The sequence below is a fragment of the Simochromis diagramma genome, unplaced genomic scaffold (genome assembly GCF_900408965.1).
Source record: "Simochromis diagramma unplaced genomic scaffold, fSimDia1.1 OVJJ01000603.1, whole genome shotgun sequence".
NCBI classification, from domain to species: Eukaryota; Metazoa; Chordata; class Actinopteri; order Cichliformes; family Cichlidae; genus Simochromis; species Simochromis diagramma.
This window is the reverse complement of record NW_024387414.1, coordinates 22,816,290-22,837,773: the sequence shown is the minus strand read 5'-3', so window position 1 is coordinate 22,837,773 and position 21,484 is coordinate 22,816,290. Positions and strand designations below refer to the sequence as shown.

The 21,484-nt window shown below is 39.0% G+C and overlaps 1 protein-coding gene across 3 annotated transcripts in view; it reads right to left on the bottom strand.

Moving 5' to 3' along the window:
* The window catches only part of LOC120721466 (glypican-6-like), a 144,853-nt gene that overhangs the window by 28,227 nt on the left and 95,142 nt on the right, over positions 1-21,484 (bottom strand). For 2 of the 3 annotated variants that reach the window (XM_040011823.1, XM_040011820.1), the window contains exons 5-7: positions 11,445-11,575; positions 9,429-9,572; positions 6,513-6,542 (exon numbers count right to left, since the gene is read on the bottom strand). In XM_040011823.1, coding sequence (XP_039867757.1) covers positions 6,513-6,542; positions 9,429-9,572; positions 11,445-11,575 — 305 coding nt within the window. The remainder of the gene's footprint in view (positions 1-6,512; positions 6,543-9,428; positions 9,573-11,444; positions 11,576-21,484) is intronic. The other variant, XM_040011821.1, reaches the window with a different exon arrangement.

Sequence of the window (21,484 nt, the reverse complement as noted above, 5' to 3'; positions counted from 1 at the left end):
ATTGTAAATTCTTTGTTAATAATAAGTATTATATGAAGATTTAAAATAGGCCTGGTGAGGTGCTGGACTGGCTAAAAGTTTTCCATCTCAGTCTTTAGTTTAATTTTAAAAGAGGAGTGCTTTCTGTACGTGAAAACAGACCCACTAAGACAGAAAATCTTCTTCACTTGTGTGGTTTCACCCCATGTACAAAATAGAGATAAATTATCAGTGGATTTTACTTTTTATCTCTCAGATCCTTTGAGTTAATAACATGTGTGACCATCTGTGTGAAAAAATGCATTAAGTGAACTCAAATTAACTCAAGATATCACCCTGCAGACTACAGACATGGATACATAATGTCTCCCTTTAAACACACGTATAGAGAGAATCACACGCTCTTAAGTGGCTAAACTATAGCGCTTTCTGTTCTATTTAAAAAAAGAAACTGAGTCAAGACACTGCTGAGATTCTTTTCCCCAGATTTTTGTCAGCATAATCTAAAATAGAGTTTAGAAACCCCAAAAGCACTCAAGCCCTTTGGTTGTTACTGCTTCTAAAACATTAGCTCAGCATGCCCAGTTTTCCGAATTAGCATGCCAGTGAGATTAACTGGTCTTAACACTTGTTCTTTTTTGCCTGCTGATCTGCACAGGCTATTAAAGAGAAAAACTGTAGAGAACAGATCTGCATTACATGCCAGAATTTCATTAGGGCTGTAACTCGATCCATTTTATGGCATGACTCATGGATTTACCCAATTTGGCTCTGCTACCATCGGTCATAATTGGCAGTTGTGTCTACAATTGCACTGGGCGGAGTGATTTCTATATGACTGATTATTCTGGCAGAAAGAAACTTTCATGTGGGAATAGTGATGCCGGCTGCCATTCAGAAGCTGAGGGATGCTCAGATCGACTCTTTTCATGCATTCAAATTGACAGTGTGTTCAACTAAATCTCTATAAATCCCTCCATTCTTTCAGTATACTGTGGCTATGTAACAGTTGCACAATAAAGTACATATAGGTTGATGCCTTTCAGCACTGGATTACCGTGATTGATTAAGAAATAAAACAGTGATCATTTATTTAACACTTTTTCCTTCCTGAGAAAAATGCCATTTGCCAGATCGTTTCCTGGCCCTGGCACTCTGCTAAAAGAATGTGAAATGGAGCATGGAGAAAGGCCTGGCCACTGCTAATGACTGATTTACTTTCTTTTCAACTGCATCCCCATTTCAACAGTGCACAACAATAAACAACCCATTAGGGAGACTCAAAATAGTTAGAATTTAGTCGAATAAATCAACAACTGAATCATCTAAAATCCATCATTGTTTTCTATTTTTTTTTTTTTTTTTTTGGGTGAGCGTTTGTAGAATGGAGGCACCGACATTAATGTCGGGTCAGCAATGCTAAGCAGACAGAGAACAGAGAACAAAGTAATTTCTATCAGACATCTGTCAAAATAAAAACAGAATAGAAATACTACATATGCAAGGAACACACCATCAGCATCCTCTTGAATCTGAACATGGAAGACATGGTTGATGATATGCTCAAATACTGCTGTGTATACTGAACAAAAGGCTTTAGCGCAACACTAAATGAAGAGGAGTCGGCTGAATGGCAAGAACAACATCCAGGCTATCAATACTTTCACTCTGCCGGTGGTCAGGTAACCTGCTGGGATAATACGTTTGCCAAAGAAGAAGACAGAAGCCACTGACATCAAGAAGAAGAAACTCCTTACAATGCATGAAGGTTTCAACCAAATCCAGCACCCTGAGACTGTATGCTAAGCGGAAGGAAGCCGAGGTCTAGTGAGTGTCAGTACCACAGTCCAGGATTAGACAACGAACATCCACGAGTACATCAGGAAGATAGGGACAACTGACCATGTGTTTAGTGAATACCTAACGCAGCAGAAACCCAAGAAAGACGGGGAGCGAGAGGAGGAACCGTCATGGAAGGACAGGCCATTGCACGGTGGTCCTAGGGTCTATCACACCAGGCAAGACCCCAGGTGCAGGCTGTGTAAAGATGCCCCTGGTACAATCCAACACATAACAGCATGGTGCAAGATGCTAGCAGGCAGGGCATACATGGAACGCCATAACCAAGTGGCCAGGATAGTTTACAGGATCCTGTGAGACTTCCAGATACAGGGAGTGCAGAATTATTAGGCAGATGAGTATTTTGTCCACATCATCCTCTTCATGCATGTTGTCTTACTCCAAGCTGTATAGGCTCGAAAGCCTACTACCAATTAAGCATATTAGGTGATGTGCAACTCTGTAATGAGAAGGGGTGTGGTCTAATGACATCAACACCCTATATCAGGTGTGCATAATTATTAGGCAACGTCCTTTCCTTTGGCAAAATGGGTCAAAAGAAGGACTTGACAGGCTCAGAAAAGTCAAAAATAGTGAGATATCTTGCAGAGGGATGCAGCAGTCTCCAAAATTGCAAAGCTTCTGAAGCGTGATCATCGAACAATCAAGCGTTTCATTCAAAATAGTCAACAGGGTCGCAAGAAGCGTGTGGAAAAACCAAGGCGCAAAATAACTGCCCATGAGCTGAGAAAAGTCAAGCGTGCAGCTGCCAAGATGCCACTTGCCACCAGTTTGGCCATATTTCAGAGCTGCAACATCACTGGAGTGCCCAAAAGCACAAGGTGTGCAATACTCAGAGACATGGCCAAGCTAAGAAAGGCTGAAAGACGACCACCACTGAACAAGACACACAAGCTGAAACGTCAAGACTGGGCCAAGAAATATCTCAAGACTGGTTTTTCTAAGGTTTTATGGACTGATGAAATGAGAGTGAGTCTTATGGCAGATGGATGGCCCGTGGCTGGATTGGTAAAGGGCAGAGAGCTCCAGTCCGACTCAGACGCCAGCAAGGTGGAGGTGGAGTACTGGTTTGGGCTGGTATCATCAAAGATGAGCTTGTGGGGCCTTTTTGGGTTGAGGATGGAGTCAAGCTCAACTCCCAGTCCTACTGCCAGTTTCTGGAAGACACCTTCATCAAGCAGTGGTACAGGAAGAAGTCTGCATCCTTCAAGAAAAACATGATTTTCATGCAGGACAATGCTCCATCACACGCGTCCAAGTACTCCACAGCGTGGCTGGCAAGAAAGGGTATAAAAGAAGAAAAACTAATGACATGGCCACCTTGTTCACTTGATCTGAACCCCATTGAGAACCTGTGGTCCGTCATCAAATGTGAGATTTACAAGGAGGGAAAACAGTACACCTCTCTGAACAGTGTCTGGGAGGCTGTGGTTGCTGCTGCACGCAATGTTGATGGTGAACAGATCAAAACACTGACAGAATCCATGGATGGCAGGCTTTTGAGTGTCCTTGCAAAGAAAGGTGGCTATATTGGTCGCTGATTTGTTTTTGTTTTGTTTTAGAATGTCAGAAATGTATATTTGTGAATGTGGAGATGTTATATTGGTTTCACTGGTAAAAATAAATAATTGAAATGGGTATATATTTGTTTTTTGTTAAGTTGCCTAATAATTATGCACAGTAATAGTCACCTGCACACACAGATATCCCCCTAAAATAGCTAAAACTAAAAACAAACTAAAAACTACTTCCAAAAACATTCAGCTTTGATATTAATGAGTTTTTTGGGTTCATTGAGAACATGGTTGTTGTTTAATAATAAAATTATTCCTCAAAAATACAACTTGCCTAATAATTCTGCACTCCCTGTACAGACGGACAAACTGGTGATGGCTAACCAACCGGAGATAGTAGTAGACAAGCAGAGGAAGACGGCCGTAGTGATAGATGTAGCGATAATGAATGACAGCAACATCAGGAAGAACAGTGGTCCTAGTGGTATTCGGAGCACTCAGTAAAGTGACCTCCAAGCTAGGCGAGTGGCACCAGCAGATCCCAGGAACAACATCTGAGCTCATCCAAGGTCCCTCAAGCTCTCAGGCAGAGGACCCAATATATATAAGCAAGACGGTGAAGCTGCCCTTGCTCAGTGTGAGAGGAGACCTTCTTTGAATTACAAAGAGTTCATTCAGTTCCAGTAATGAATGAGTCATACAGGAAGACAGATTTCACTGAAAGCACGCTATGGCCACACCATTCATATATATCATGCATTGTCAGTAAATTAGGATTCAGTTAAACCCCAATTAAGCTTCAAAGAAAAAAAAAAGAACACGCTAGCCATCAGCTCAAAAAGGCAGTGTTTTTACCAGTAGCTGTATGTTTGTATATGTAAGCCAGGACAGATGTGTGCTCAGCTGTTAGGACTTTGACAGTCTGAACCACCGAGTTAGGCTTTCAGCTTAAAATCATTCAGAGTGAGGCAGATGAGATAGTGGAGTACTCAATATATATCGTAGCACTAATTCAGCATTTATAATGCCTTGGGCATTAACGTCAATATTTTAGTTCTTTAGTGTTTTGGTCTGAGTTTGTAAAGCTCACCGCTTTTACTTCAAATACCACAGACAATTGAAGAAAGACTGCGCCACTAAACTGCACCTTTTGACCATTCCTTGACTTGAATGTGTGCTGAAGTCAGTCCCAGACACTGATTATGTAATCAGCAGCTGCTTTTACAAATCAGACCGTAATCACATCCAGAGTGTGAGAGAGAAGCGAAAAAAGGACTCAGACATTTCACCTTCCAATCGAAAGCACAAAGACCTTCAAATGCTGAAGGTTTGAAGACTTCAAGAGTTTGAAGACTTTTGGAAGACATTACCATCACAATTATTTAGAAAGAGTTTACATATTCTTTCTGATTACTCTGGTTTTCTCCTACAGTCCAAAGGCATGCTTGTTAGTTAATTAGTGATTCTAAATTGGCCACAGGTGTAAATGTGAGTGTGAATAGTTGTCTGTCTCTTTGTGTTAGCCCTGCGATAGAACAGAGACCTGTCGGGAGTGCACGCCGCCTGTCACCCTGTGACAGCCAAGGGATAAATAATTAATTCATTACAATCAATGCCTTTCATGCAGTACAGTGTGCACACTAGGGTTGTCATGATACTAGAATTTCAAACTCAGTACCGATCCCCAGAAAAATACTTGCTACTCCAAACCATTTTTCACAATGGGGGAAAAAAAATGATAAAATTAACAGGCATATTTTAAAGAATGCATATTTCCTGTGGTTCTTGGCACTGTATTTCATTGCTAATTAAATGAGGTTATCAAGGAACTTTAAACTGTTTCTGTGTAGATGCTGGTAGACTGCTCTCACCTTCAATCTGCATTATTAGTAAATCAGGACTTTAAGGGAAATATATCACTTTCTATAGACAAATAACTACATTATCCCGTTATGTGAATATTAATATTACAGACCAGTAGAACTGATAACATTTACTGCCGAGCTCCAAGATTAATGTTGTCATGTTATTATTAGCCATAGCCGCTAGCTGCTACCTCAACAATAACAGGAGGGGAAGGGATAATGTGGCTAATATTTCCATCGGCTAACTGCAATGTGTGTGTCAGACAGGTAAGCATTCAAAATAACTCAAATACTTCAACATTGTCTCAAAATTCTTGATAAAGACTGAAATGTCAGCCTTTAAGCTTTGCCAAGCTTGTTCTAATCAGGTGTTTAGCTGCTAGCGTTATGAGGGGCTCTGTGAAGATGGCACTGTTAATATTGCAAATGAGTATCTGATCCAATAGTAATATTTAGCATCAATTAGTATCCAAGGATCAGTTTTTTGACAACTGTACGCGGCACTAATGCTGCCTTCTGTACTGAAAAAAAAAATCAAGTATTGTTACTTTTTCAGAATTTTGTTACCAAAAGGTGCTAAGACATACCTAATACATGCATATTTAACTTCTATATGTAAGTGCTAAAAACACACAAAGAATATTAAACTTGAACTTATGTAACAGACTGAGTCACTGTTTGCTACAGCAGCTAGACTAAGTACTATACAGTAGCTGTAGCTGCGTATATCAACAATTTTGCAGTTCTTTAAGTCTTTCAGATTTTCCTGGATGATAGACTCAATTAATTTGCTCAGCTTGTCTACACCTATACAAGGAATACAAAAAGTCATGCACAACACAAGCAAAAACAATGGGGAATACTCATGCATAAAAGGGTCGTAACAGGGTTAATGTGAATAAAACCTACAATACAAACAAATAATTTAAAGCCTCAGATCAAGCAGAGCAGCAGTAGAAACACAATATAGGAAACCCAAAGAGAAAGCCATCCAACGCTGTAGGGCAAGTTCTGACAGCTGAACCATCTTTCTGCTAATATAACCCATGTTAGACCAAATGTGAGGCAGAAAAACACAATTGTAAATATTGGTTTCAGCTGTTCATAGTTTCAGTGTAGTTACCAAGTTACCAAGAAACAAAAATACTAAGTAAAAATAAAGCAGACATGCCACAAACAAGCAATCAATATCAGTTCTGAATAATGTGGCAAAGTGAAGCACTATTGGCAGGTTGATTAAAACACCACGAGACACATGACATTGTGAATGTAAGAGGAGGAATGGAAATCTTACACTGTGTTGCATTGTCCTCCAGACAGCCCTCTGAGAGCAGCAGAGAAATGAAGAAGAAAGAGATTTAATTGGACATCAGAGAAATAGAGAGACTGAGAGAGAGAATAGGGCCAAAATAATGACTAGTTAGTGAAGCAAAAAGTTAAATGATAAATGGTGCTCCTAAAATATTCTATTCACCAGCCTATGAGATTGAGTACCTCAAACCATTTTATTCACAATACATTTTCCAGTGTGAAATCAGCTGCTATCAAGTCTGATCAATGCACAGATCACCACCTGCATACAAACAGCAGCCTAATGTGGGAACGCAGGCTGAAGTGGTCTAATGACAGTGGTTGTTTCAAGCAATGCAATGCAATCAGTTTAGCAAAATACGCCAACTTTTTAATACTTCAGTGTTTCACATGTATTTGTACTGTAAGTATTACACATAACACACCTAATAAATTTACACAGTGAGATGCAAGTACATTGAAGAACGGGTTAGATATGTTTTCCTGAGCTACCCAGTTCCCACTTCTTGGAACAACTTTTCAAATCTTTTGCAAGCAGCAGGCTGGAGTGCATGTAAGCATACATTATTAAAGATAGTGAAACCAGTGGGTTTTCTCTAAATGCGCTTTTGCCTTTTAGATTTTTCCCACACATTTTAATGTGCATGTTATGAATCAGAAAAAAGTGTATTTGGTTCTAATTTTCAAATGAGGCCTGAGTGTAAAGATACGGAGTGTTCAAGAATAACACTTTAAAGGTTCTGGACATCTTTTATACAGTCACTGTGGTATTCCTAACAATTACAGCTATTTTTGGAGTAAAGACGACTTATGGAGACTCTCTGCTGCCTGTAATCACGTCTCTGCTCCTTCCTTTTTTCCATTTTAATCCCATGGAACAACTTGCACAGTTGAAGATTATAAAATGTACCTTTTATTTTAAAAGACAATACTGTGTTTAATAAACGGATTTACTTGTTGGAGTGAGGATTACATAAAAAAAAAACATCGTCTAAATGGATTGGCCAGAGGAAAGATTCACAGCATAAGGAGCTATTTTCTAGCCTGTGTGAGTGCACACTTCAGCTGATATTCTGTTAGTATTACTTCACAATTGTCTTTTAACTGAATTTACTTAAAGCAGTAACTGTCGAGAAACATAACATATTCATTAAAGATTTGGTAGAAGGCCTTATTATGTTAAACAGCAGGAATAGTAACAATTTCAGACTTTTATAAGTAAAAAACAATGCAACTTTTTCTTGCCCTAAAATATATCCACTCATTAGGTACACCTCTTCAACTGCTTCTTTAACACAACTATCTAATCAGAAAGTCACAAAGCAACAATGCAATGCATTTAGGGACATACAGCATACAGGTCAAGATGAGTCCAACTGAGCATCAGAATTGGGAAGAAATGTGTTTTGAACGTGGCATGGTTGCTGGTGCCAGACAGGCTAGTCTGAGTATTTCAGAAACTGCTCATCTCCTGGGACCCCCCTCCCCAGAACTATCTCTATAGTTTACAGAGAACAGTCAAAAAAGACTTGCCAGTGAGAGGCAAGTCTATGCCTTGTTGATGCCAAAGGTCAGAGTAGAGTGGCTAGACTGCTTCAAGTTGATAGGAAGGCAACAGCAACTCGAATAAATACTCGTTACAGCCAACGTATGGAGAAGAGTGTCTCTGAATGCACAACACAACAAACCTACAGCAGCAGAAAACCACACCTGGTGCCACAGGAGACTGGAAAAATGCCACCTGGTCTGATGAGTCTCCATTTCTGCTGAGACGTTCAGACGGCAGGGCCAGAATTTGGTGTAAACAACATGAAGGACGATTGTTCCTTAGCATGTCTATCTCTTTATGACCACAGTGCTTTATGTTAGGACATGCCTACTCATACAAGTGTGTTTCATATCCATAAGAATAAGTCAGCTTGACATGAAACACACACAGCTTAGTTAATATCAGGTGCATCGCTTTTGCTGCTACATGACAGCAGCACATATTTTGTAGCAACGGGGGAAAAGATGAGGAGTCGTGGGCTGTGAGGCCCGGTTTAACATCGTATCAACTTATGGGCTTCTGCGCAGCTCTATAGCGAAGCTTGACGGTGACAGCCTCCTACACAATGTGCCTCAGTGGCATCAGGGGGCTCCGCAGACCTTTTTTGTAGCCTCAATTAATGTCTTAGCATTTTTTCATCATTCTGACGTTTGGTGGGTGGATGTTGAATCTTTTGTACGCTGTTGTTCACTCAAAATATTGCACATTTTGGGATAAGGCTTGGGCTTTACCCTTCTCTCATGCTCACGAGGAATATGTATTAAACAACATGTCCAGCTTGTGTTGAAAAAGCGTGTGCTGTTGTGATTTTTCTCTGTAACCATCAGCAGTGAGTGAAAGAACAGAAATATTTTAAGTCTGAGTACAGCAGCAGTGGAAGTCACACAGCACCTGGGGGCTATATGGACTATATGAACAAGCCTCTATTTTTTCTGGCCTTTTGACATGAGCCCCAGTAAGTCGACCTTAAACTCAGCATGCCACCACCGAGTCTGCCTCTGCCAATAAAATTTCAAAAACACTCCACTTCTGTACAGTGGAAATCAGTTGAGCTTTTGAAAAATGTGAGAAAGGAAGCGTGTTCTGCATCCTTTGTTGGCAGAATCCTGACTTCTTTACTGGAAATCATCATGCATTAGCACCGCATGAGTTAGGCTTTAAAGTCAAGGCTTTGTATTCGAGGTTTGCTTTAGGAATGGATCAGTTCTTCCACATAAATTATTTCATCTTTCAGTCATCTCTGGAGCTGTTTATATCACAAAGGTAATTATTATTTCATTTAATTTTTATAACTGCATTTTTCAATCCAGGTTTACAGTACTGGCGAAATTATCTAGTCTCGGTGCATACCAGCCTATCCAGGCTTGTTCCAGCTGCAGTGGTTGGCCTCTCCTCAGGGGTGTAGGGCCTGAAACGCCCACTGAACACATCTGAGATGCCCCGCACAGACCTGCCTATTCCTGATGGCTTTGGTTGGCCACACCCTTGAAAGACCTAAAAACAGAAGAGAGGTACACAAAGTTACCGCAGAGAAAAGGCAGACGCCAGGGAAAAGAGGACAAACTGCCCAGTTTTGTAATAATAATGCAATATTTCCCCATAATAATGACAGCGAACTTTGCAGTGATAAATAATTTAGTTGTCAGCATTCAGAGGATGCACAAAACTGCACTGAGCCACGGCTGAGTCTGTTACTTTGTAGATTACACGTCCACTTTGATCCCACAAAACTTGTACTTTGCTCTACCACTGATATTTCTCCCTCTGTCAATTTGCTCTCAGCACCATTTCTGCTCTGTGATTTGAGACAGCCAAACTGTAGAGAGCCGTCCTGGAACCAATACTGTCTATCAGTGATGAGTCTCTTTTTAAATGAAGTGTGATATTGTTGGGAGAAAAGGAATTAACCCTTGATATGTTGTTACTCAGTCGTCCTAGCGAGATATAAAATTAAGAAAATCTGACATCTGACCAGGATTCTGTGTCGCATCCTTGTTTTGCATCCACGTTATCACAAAATACAACTGAAATGAAGCTGTCAGCGTACAGAAGAGATAAAAGTAATAGGCTAATTTTATTCTGAACTGCAAATAGGAAAACTTTTGGGAGAGGAAAATGCAGAATTGTAGCATTTTGTAATATTTAGTGTTACATGGCTGAGCGATACAGAGAAAGTAACTACCGGGGAACAATGTAAACCCGCACACACATTGGCTTTTTTAAAAGGAAAGTTCTTAAACTTAACAAACAAAAGTTCAGTTGTTTATGGTTTGAGAAGTGCAGATTTACCACTGGAATCTCGCATTAATCAGTGTGTGGCTCATAGAGGTTCATATGAACAGCAGATTGCTTTTAAGGCCCAAGCAAGACACCTCCAAACAGCACAGCTCATTAGCATTCATCCCTGGCACGTTTACTGGCCCCTGGCTCAGTAGGTGATGAAGCACCCTAATGTATTAGACGGCTGTCATGACAAGAGACTGCTTTTTTCTAATATTTAGCGATTCTTCACCATGATTACGCTTCCAATATCTTGCACATCGCACAAGCAAAATGTTTTTCAACAGATTTGAGGAGCAGTAAACGAAGAACAAGACAGCTCAGGGAAATGGTCAAAATGTGAAAGATTATAATCTGACACCAATCAGTCAGCCAAGCACAGCCTCAGAGAAGTGAGACGTCAAGTGCATTGACAAGGGGTTAAGTTGCACATTGACAGCTGTTTGATATGGGAGACAATGTGACGGCTAATTCACAGTGACTTTTGTAACTCTGGCATGGAGATGGGCCACACGAAACCATCAGAATAACAATGATGAAGTGAAAAAGCTGCCTTTTGACAAGAAAGGCAGTGAAAAACCATCCACTGTGTGATAATATCCTAATTGTGCCACTTCATATTTAAAATGTGCCAAAGACCAATTTGCAATTTGAAGTCTAAAGAGGACAAAGACAGAATTAGCAGCGAAAACGTTAATATGTCCTGTCCCAAATTTTAGATATGCGAATACAATTGTGATGTTTAGGAGACTGTGTTATGTGTAAAAGCTTGTCACAGGGCTCCAAATATATGTTGCATTTACATTTCACAGATTGACATATTTCTGCTGAATCATGCAGATTCATATGAATAACAAAATAAAAAGGGGCAATGAGATGAGAAGTTGAGGACTGCTAATATAGTCCAGTTATTATGCTCATTATTTCCTGGATGAGATATTAGACAAGGCAATTTTTATGCTACTTGTGGTTTTACACTACTTAAAAATGTACACACTGTTTATCAGGTCAGATATTGTGTGTGTGTGAACACTGTTTTCAGCACAAATTCAACAAAGTCAGCACAGCTTCTTCAGGATACAGTACCTTGGCTGACACTTGCATGCTGTTGTCCTGCATAGTCATGATAGCGTCAGAGATCTTGATGTCAATTGGTTGTATAACTGCTTCAATATTGGAGGGGCCTTGCAGCCTGTCTGCCACCAGCAGCATGGCATCTGTCAAAACACAGAGGACACATGTCAGTTTAGAAATATTTAACACAAATGGATTGCTTCTCCATTATGAGTGAGTATCAGTATGTTAACATTGCATTTGAGTATTATCAGCTTTCAGCACAAAACCCTCAAAGTATTAAGCTCTGTGACTGCGACACTGGTTTAAACAACAGGGCAAACAACTGTCTCGAGATTGTCTTGACAACCAAAAATTACAAATCCGAAAAGGAACCTGCAATTTCCATTGTTTTTGTAGGTTGAAATAGTACATCAGGTAGAAAATAAGTAAAACTACTTGCAAATGAATCAGCCTTTTCATGTTCAGCGACATGCGATACAGTTCAGTAGGAAATATTAAAGTCAGAAGTTTTTTTTGTAGAGGAAAGAGGGAAGCATCATCATGGCAACTATGACAACAAAGTTTAAAAAGACTGGCAAAGATTTTTACCCAAACAATGATGTTTTTGGATGCCTGACCATAACCAACTAGCTTTACTTCTCACATATGAATCAAACTTGGTGTAAAAGTCAAAAGAGTTTAATCCAGCACTGCCAAACCAACATCTAAATGTTGACTTTTAATTATAGATTTTTTTTTTCCAGTTTTCAATTCAATTCAATTCAATTTTATTTATATAGCACCAAATCACAACAACAGTCAGTTCAAGGTGGTTTATATTGTAAGGTTTAGACCTATGAGACCCTACGAGCAAGCGCTGGGCGACAGTGGAAAGGAAAAACTACCTTTTAACAGGAAGAAGCCTCCAGCAGAACCAGGGAGAAGCAACCATCTGCCACGACTTTAATCTAGTTTTATGACTAAAAAAGGATGAAAATATAGTAATGACACATACAGCAAAGTAAATAACATATAATTTAAAAAAACAAAACAAAACCCACACATATTCACAAACACTGGCAGGCTCTGTGCCTGTTTTTCCCCCCAGAAAAACATCATACGACATAGGGTATGATTATGAATTTTAAGCAAAAACAAAAATTCTCAGCTGCCAAAACATGCAGCTTGTCTTAATTTAATTGCTGCATCTTCTTTTCTTTAAATGTGACAGAATATTTTCAGCGAATAACATCTCTTGAGACTCCGGTGGCTACTGAATGATGCACCAGGAATGATTAATGAACTGATTACCAATCATCTCGGGACCTAAGCCAACACATTCTTCTTCAGTGGATTGTCTCTTTTTAAACAACATGACATCTTGATTCATGGATCCAAACAGTTCCACTTTAGTCTCATCACTCTGTTAACAGAATCCTTCAATCTACAGGCTGATCTGTTACTTTCGTCCACATTTAAGTCAGCTTGTGTTTTGTTTTACTCGGTAAAAGTGTGCAGCAAAAGTGCCGTCATGAAGTCCCTGCTTGCAAACAAAGCAAAGAGTCTTAAGGCACTTTAGCAGCTTTTTGATTCTCGCGTGTTTCGCTGTGAAGACAGATACTCTGCTACATCTGGTAGATGTTCACAGTTTTGATTTCCCATGTGAATTTTGTAGCCTGCTCTCTTTTCCAGCAACACACCTATAAATCATCGGTGTCATGGCTTGTGTTACTTAAGTGTCTGTGTTTGTATTTTATTTCAAAACCCTGATGAAACCTTCCAGCTGAAAAATATAGCTATGTAATATTTCCTTGACAAAGTCCTTGCTTGTTTAGTGTTCTTCTTATACTCTGCAGATTCTTTGTTCTTGCTTTCATTAAGTCTTTGGCAGTCGTGTTTATCCAGGGAGGTTTCCTGCTGTACAGTGACTTTAGTATCATGCTGCCAAAACTGTATCTTGGAATTTGAAGTCTTTGAGCAATCTTTAAAAAAAATGGTTTAGTGAAATAATTTCTTATCTTAGCTTTTGAGACAGCACCTTTATCTTATCCAGGTTTGCTGCAGAGCTTGGACACCTGCATAGGTGAGAATAATGCCTGTACCACAGGTCGGTCTAGAGTTCCCAGAAGCTTAATTATCTTTTGACAGCCCTATATTACAATTTTTCCTTTTTAAAAGAAGGTGGTGACGCTCTGTAAATATAAATAACAGGGGCAAAACCATAGATCCTTCTCACAACACACCCAAAACACCCAATTTCCCATTTCAGTGTTTTACAAAGGCATAAAAATGCCCCCCATCTCTCTTTCTGACATGTCATTGGTGCTCGTGCCCTCCATCTGCTGCCTGTTGTTTTGGACCCTCTACCACCTGTAGGCTCTGGGCAATATTTGCTCATCACTTCCCAATTTTATACATAGACTATTTGTGCAGAGTGATGAGCCTAGATGCCAAGCTCTAACAATATTCTGCTGCTGTAAGAAATGAATCATTAGGTTAATTTGCAAATGCTCAGTGACATAACTGAATATAGGAAGAGCACACCAGAGAGGCTGAGTCATGAAGAAGAAAAGGTAAGGGGAGAGGAGTTAACTGCGAGAAAAGGCGAGGGCAAATAGATCAACAATTTAAGAAGCTGCAGAGCGTTGCTTAAAGAGCTAAATATACCCACTGGTAGGCATGTGCGAGTGTGTGTGTGTGTTTTTATGTGCACACACACCTATATACACATACATACATACATACATACATACATAAAGCAGGGGCCGTGACCTTGGACGACTCTCGGCACGAATCGATACCTAAAACAGATTACCCACCGAACCTGACACTTTTCATTTTCATTATAAGACTGTGATATTAATATGTTCATACAGAAGAATGGTACTATTGATTGAGTCGGGCTGGGAGATGTCTGAGGTGAAAATAATGTGTTTGATAATAGACTGTCCTGTCTCTCAAAAAGTAATTAAAAGTCTTGTCTGTGGGTATAGCACTGGTTAAATGGAAGGGTAGAGATATCAAGGAGACGTCTATCTCTGTGCAGTGACATTTGCAGGGATGTGAACAAATCAGGAAAAGCCTATTTAGCCCAAAGGGCAGAAGAAACACTGTTCTGGCTCCACTGAGTCTTCAGTAATGTTTGAATCAAAAGTGTAAGTCATTAAATAGATGTGATTATAACCAGAGTTCTGGCACGGAGTGATAAGTAGCCTCTAGGTCTGAAGCCTGAGGGGGCGAAGCCTGCAACAACGCTGCCAAAAAGCAGAACTTCCATCCTCTTGCATGGCCACTTAAATCAGGTCTAAATGACTGTATGCAATATAAAATGCTTAAACAACATCGAAAACTGCTTCTGCTGACAACAAATTATTTAGTGAATATGGCTCCACAGCTTTAGGTTAAAAAAACTGTGCTTTTTGAAAAAGCCGTGTTATCGTTTAACATCAACTAACAGATATGATGCAAACATGTTTACAGTAGCCAGCTGCAGTGTGTGGGCTCCTCTCAAAATTACACACAATGCCCACGTTTATCATAACTGAGCAACGTATCAGTTGGTGACACAACGACAATGGAAGTCTGCAGAGACAATACTTGTCATTTGAGTATGCTGTTGTTTTTTTGGGGGTTTGTGTGGAATCTGTTAACAGTAAGGAAACTGTAATAAAGCATCACTGCATCGGTACATTGTCTGCCGCTCTCCCATCACTGCTGATGTTTTGTTGTTGCAATGCAAGTTTGCAAATGCAGTTTCAAAACAGCTCAGTAGTTTCAAACTACTGAGCACTCCAAAAAAATCAGGGCAAGAGGCTCTTATGTCTAAATGGCAAAGCAGGTCATTTGTCAGCATGATTTTTGAGTGCGTGCTAATCGGGCACCCCTGTGGTTCAGGCATGATTATGTTTAGGCAACTGAAATTACTTTCTAATGGTCAGAAAGTTGTTATTGTTGTTAAACCAAATCAATAGTCACTGATTGTTGGTAAAAGAAAGAATATAAAACCATTACCCAAGAGTCAAAACTAAGCTCTTTATCCCCCAGTGACTGCTCTAAGGAACTTTTCCTGAGATTGAACTGCATAATCTCGGTTTTAATATTATGCATTTTAGCCTTGTGTGGAAACTTCACCTTGTTCACTAAAGAAAAGCTTAGGGGTCTTGTAAAATTGACAAATAAGATCGTTGGGGTAAGTCAGCTACAGCTCTTGCAATTACAGTGCAGCACAGAGGCACTGAGGAAAGCCAATACCATTCAAGACTGTCCTGACCAGCCATTGTGGAATGTGTTTAGCTCCTGCCTTCAGGCCAGCATTTCCGAGTGGCTATCATGAGATTTAAAAAATATAAAATCCCCCTTCTCTCAGTGGCAATTGACAGGGCAGGATATTAAGCTCACCCGCTTGACTAAGAGGAGTGATTTCGGAGACAGATGAGTACAGATGAGGGAGTACTAACCTTTTTCGAGAGGGGTCTATTAAAAACAAAGATTAAATCACTAACCTGGTATTAACAATTAACAAATTAAGCTGTAACAGCTCTCAGATCTAGTAGGGTTGTGCAGCTGCCATGCTGCAACACAGCCTATTCAAAAGAAAAGGTGTAACATTAATATGTAACATCACTGTTATTATTAAATCCTTCATTTAAACTGTTTCTCTGTTTGAGATCGAGAGCTCTTTTTCAGGAGAGACCTGTGTACAAAAACATACAACCACATAATGAAATGACCTTATATGTGATCACAAATTAAGAAACATATATTCAAGAGTAGCTGCAGATAAATATATATGACCTTTTAAATGCTCCAATGAAATCAGAGAATGTAGCTTTGTAGTTCTTTTGTAGTCTCCATTTGTAGGCAGGAAAATATAAAGTAGTATAAAGCAATTCATTTTCATTTCAAGTACAGCTAATGCTAAAATGTCCTGGGACCTGACATTGACAATCTATGCAGTAGGGCCTTGTAAATAAACCTCATGCAAGGTTGCCTGCTTTTATTCATTAGGGAGGACCATTCCACTTTTTCATGTAAGATACAATGGTGAGTAAGAAATTAATCACCTGTGCTAAATTGCAACGCACGGTGATACACAGAGTCAAGCGGCTTCAAGGTGGTCGAAGCGTGCATATAAACAATATCCCTACAATCAAGCACAGACAAAACTGTGGACTACACAGTGATCTGACTATCTGCGAATGACGAAGATCTGAAGAAACAAGATCCCAATCTCTGTCTTTAACTTTGTTGATAGGTTTTCCACGTTTTTTTTTTTAAACTGTAAAATCTCTAGTATTTAAATAAAACCAGATACCTTTACAAAATAAAGTCAGAGAAAGATTAACAAAGACATTTATCAACATGACATTATGTTTCTGGTTACTAGTGCTGAAGGTGGGAGAGCTGAACTTGGTGCTATCAAGTGTCTATGTAGCACATAAACAGTCTTAACAACATGAGCTATTGATGATGAAAATCACTGACAGCTAACCATTAATCCACAATATATCTGTGATTTCATTGTTTCACTTAATATTTCTGTTTTTATGTTACATTTTATATTTTAACCATTGTATGTTAATATTCTTTACATATACTATGTATTCTGCCCTGATTACTATGTAATTGTTTGCTGATGCAATAACTATCTGAAAATGGCCTCATTAGCTTGAAGAGTTTAACTTATGAAGTTGTTAATAAACGTTTCAGATTGGTTATTTTTTCCTTTGACATTTTGCTTGTTTAAGAAGAGAAATCAGACTCACAGGCAGCGCACTCAAAGGGCATTTGCAGCATCTCAGACGCCAAAGTTCAGATTTTGACAGACAATGGGGGATTCATTGAGTATGAGTGTCAAATCTGAATTTATTATGAGTCTTTTAAGGATGCTAAACTTAATGACTAAAATGTTACTTTTCATGGGTAAAACTAGAGCTTTGATTTTGATGGGAAAAGGGGAGGCGTCTATATAAGTCCATATAGTGTATGCATTCAGTTTATAATTTGTACTGGAAATTATTTACCATTCGAACAAACATGTCTGTGTTCTATGCTGTCTACTGTATGCAAGGCCCTCGCTTTTAAAGCGTACTAAGTGAATACAGACGCAGATAGTCTCCCTCTTCGCTCTGTTAGTGCCTGTGCCTTTGAAAAGCGCTCCTGTTTGTTTACTCTGTAGTCTCAAATTGGGCGTGATGCTTGGTTAGATTTCCATCAGGAGCTGGCTGGAGGTCATTGCAGGGGACCAGCTTCAGTCCTGTGAAGTCTTCAGCTGCCTATGTTTAGCAGAGTACTTCTCTAATGCTTTTGCAAAAAAAAAACCAAAATGCCTCGGTGGAATTCAGTGAGAGTAGATGGGAAATTGGCAGCAATTCTGTTACCCATTCCATAAAAGACTCAAAGACCTAAATGATATCCTCAGTGGAGTTCTGACAGCCTATTTTTCATATAGCTTAATGAATATTTGATGGATTGCGAGTATGAGTCAACCATATGAACTGTTAAGAGGGGGTTAGTTGTACATGCTTAAATGACTTCTGATAAAATATAAAATACAAGAACTTTAGAAAATATATATCTTGAAAACGTGAATGATATTTAAGTTCATGTACTGTTTTAATTGTTTTGTTTAGTTTCTAAGTGATACCATTGACACCACTACCCTTCACTGCCATGCAGTCTAAGTGTTTTGGCTTGCTTCATGTCCTAGACCCAGTTAGTCAGGTTTAAATGGATAACGGGAAGCTTGCTACCTATTCTGTTTGCAATTCTTCTGCATTTCCCAACTTATGCAGAGTTTAAGCACAAATACTTTGTGAATCTAATCAATGGAAGTCATTCTGTGACCAGAGTTGGTTGTGTTGAAACAGGACCTTAAATAGAAAAAAAATGATTATAATATATAATCATAATATAGTCTGTAGGTGATCTGCATACATTTAAAGCTAAATATGGGGTATATTTCTAGTTCTGTTTTCACTAGTACCCCTACTTGGTACATCCTAAACCTGCATCATCATATACTGTAGCAGATTATACACGAGCATGAAGTTGTGAAAGTTGTGGCAAATGGGGGGGAAAGGACTGGGTATAGTGATGGCCACACTTACTGGCTTCACGTATTCACGGCTGCACAACTTAAATAATCAAAACATTAGGTATTTAAAAACCAGATGATGAGTGCAGCCACTGATAAGATAACTCGCCGTCATTGGCTTTTCTTTGAAGCGCACAGGCTTTGGAAGTTATTCTACAATAGTCTGCTTAATGCCTTTCATTTACCAAACAGAGCTGCTGTGTGATTGTGGCAGCACAATCACTGCTGTTAGATCACACATTTAGATGACTGTAAAGAGACACCCTAGAGTAAAGAAAAGGCCTTTAGTATAGTCAACTAATCCATCCAGTGCCATGGTACTGGGTCGTAGAGCTGGTACGAAAGTTGTAATATAATGTGACATCCATCCATCCATCCATCCAGGGCATTGTTTGGTTTTAGCACTGTTTATGGTTATGTGAATGATATGAATTTGCACTGAGCTGTTTACCTCCTATAATTTGAAAAGTACTATTAGTATCACCACACCATCAAACATACCACTGCGACACAGGGTAGGGTCACCAAGACTGTGCAGCAAAGAAAAGAAAAGAAAAGTCCTGAAAGTTAACTTTAAATGCGGCCAGGATCTGGACTTTATTGAAAATGGTTCAGTAAGTGATTTCTTTCTGGAAATGCAATTTCAAGGCTTCGAGACAACAAAGACAATGTTGACTTTTATGTTATTCAGATTTCATTCGTGGGGACATTTTCCCGTCTACTGACCACCAGATTCACATTATGAACAAATGTTTAAACAAAGTTGTAGAAATATGTGATTTACATCCAAATGTTTTGGCAGGGAACACCTCCCCGGGTAACTTCAAAATGCCTTTGAATGCAAAGGTCCCAAAAGTAGAAACACAAAGAGATTTGCAGTCATTTCTGTTTCTGCTTTACTCTTTTTGATATCCTGAGATTTCTGGCAATGACAAACACTAATCTTTCTTCATAAATTGTTTTATAAAGGGTTTTTTTTGCTACTGCAATTATCTGATAGGGATCTTCTGTAATTTGGCCTTAGTTTTAGTAAATAAAAAAATATATAATTTTTCTAACAAATGAAGAATTGATTTGTACTACTATTCATCCATCTATCCATTGATAGACACAGTGGGCTGTATTGGCATGGTTATTTATTGCTTGCTGCATGGTGCCAACTTTGCTTCAGGCAGCTTGCTCGGTGATTTTCTAGCAGAAAACTCTTTTTTTGTCACTCTGTGGGATTTGGAAAGACTCCAGCAAACTACCTGCAGAGTCCCTCGGTACACACAGCGGCCGTGGATGAATTTGTGAAAATCAGCCACTATGATGAGAAGCTGAATGTTGAGAAGCAAAAAATAAAGAGTTGTAGTAATAATTAGCACAATTATTAATAACTTTTAATAACTTTAAAAATGGATTTGGGCGTAAGTTTGTTTTTTCACTGGTAGATTAAACTGAATCTTTTTTATTTTTGTTATTTTAAACAAGAAGGGCATTTTTTCCAGACATCATCAGTAAGTTTAAGATCTGGTATAATATACACAGTATGTGTTCTCTGGTTTCATTAAAACAAACAAACAAACAAACAAACAAACAAACAAACAAACAAACAAACCACAAATTAATAATTTTAGGACACTGAACTAATAAATGACGAAACACGACACTGTTCCCTTCTACACTGCGTTCACAATTTAATGTGTGAGTTCAGAAAAACACACATTTTGATTTTTCCCTGTTTCTTTACATGTGATACTGTGACATTTTTAAGCCTTTATAGGTAGCAGCACAAATGAGATTCACCTGGGTTAGTTAAATTACTGAAAAAAAATCTATGTTAAAATGGGACTTGTTCGTAATGATTTCTCTTCTTATTCATTGACTGCCCCTTGAATCACACTCTGGTTTAATTGGTGGAACATATTGGACTTTTTCACACCACATAAGCCAGACTGGCTCAAGTGGGAAAAAAAAGGACAGCTCACTGGGCTGTGCATGACTGCTCTGGAGTCGGTGGGAGGAGTGTCAAGTCAAATGTACGGAAATGATCCCTTCAGGCCATTCATCCCTTCTATTCATGTGTGACCTACTCCTACTCTATAGGGATTAAAACAATATCACAGTCCCAACTAAGAATGAGATGTAGGTTTTATTTTGTAAAGTAAAGATGAGTTTACTAACACAGATTAGGGTGCTGCAATAGTTTATAATAAACAAGTAAAGCGGAGATTCTTTACATTTAGTCTACATATTGTTGTAGCCCTTGTTAAATCATAAATTGACTGATTAACTACATATTTTGGAAAGCTGGGGTCAGTTTTATACCCAGGCTTGATTACTTCCACAACGGCTGAATAAAAGACCTCAATAAGCAACACAACATGTTACGATCTAAAGAAACAGCTAAGAATCAAAGTTATTGACATCTATCAGGCTGGAAAGGGTTACAAAGCCATTTCTAAGCTTTGGAGTGAACTATGGTGAGAGCCATTATCCACAAATGGTGAAAACGCAGTGGTGAATCTTTCCATGAATGGTCGGCCACAATTACTCCAAGAGCACACTGACGACTCAACCAGGAGGTCACAGAAGAACCCTGAACACCTGCCCTCTCACATCATCTATAATTGACTGAGACAGGACTCTCTTCCAGACACTCTAAACCCAGGCACAATGTACATTCCAAATTCCTTTAACTTTAATTTTAAATATGTTTATATTGTCTATCCTGTAAAATAGTCAGATGTCTATTCATATTAATGTACAGAATTCACCTGCTTGCTGCTACTACTGCACATTCACCCAATGTATATACTACATATATAATGTTCTTCCTCGACCCCCCCCCATTTTTGCACATGTCGAGGAGCGTGTCAGGCTACATTTCACTGTGTGTTATACTTGTATAACTATGCACGTGACAAATAAAGAACCTTGAACCTTGAACCTTAAAGAACTTGTGTTACTTTTCCGAGTTAAGGTTCATACA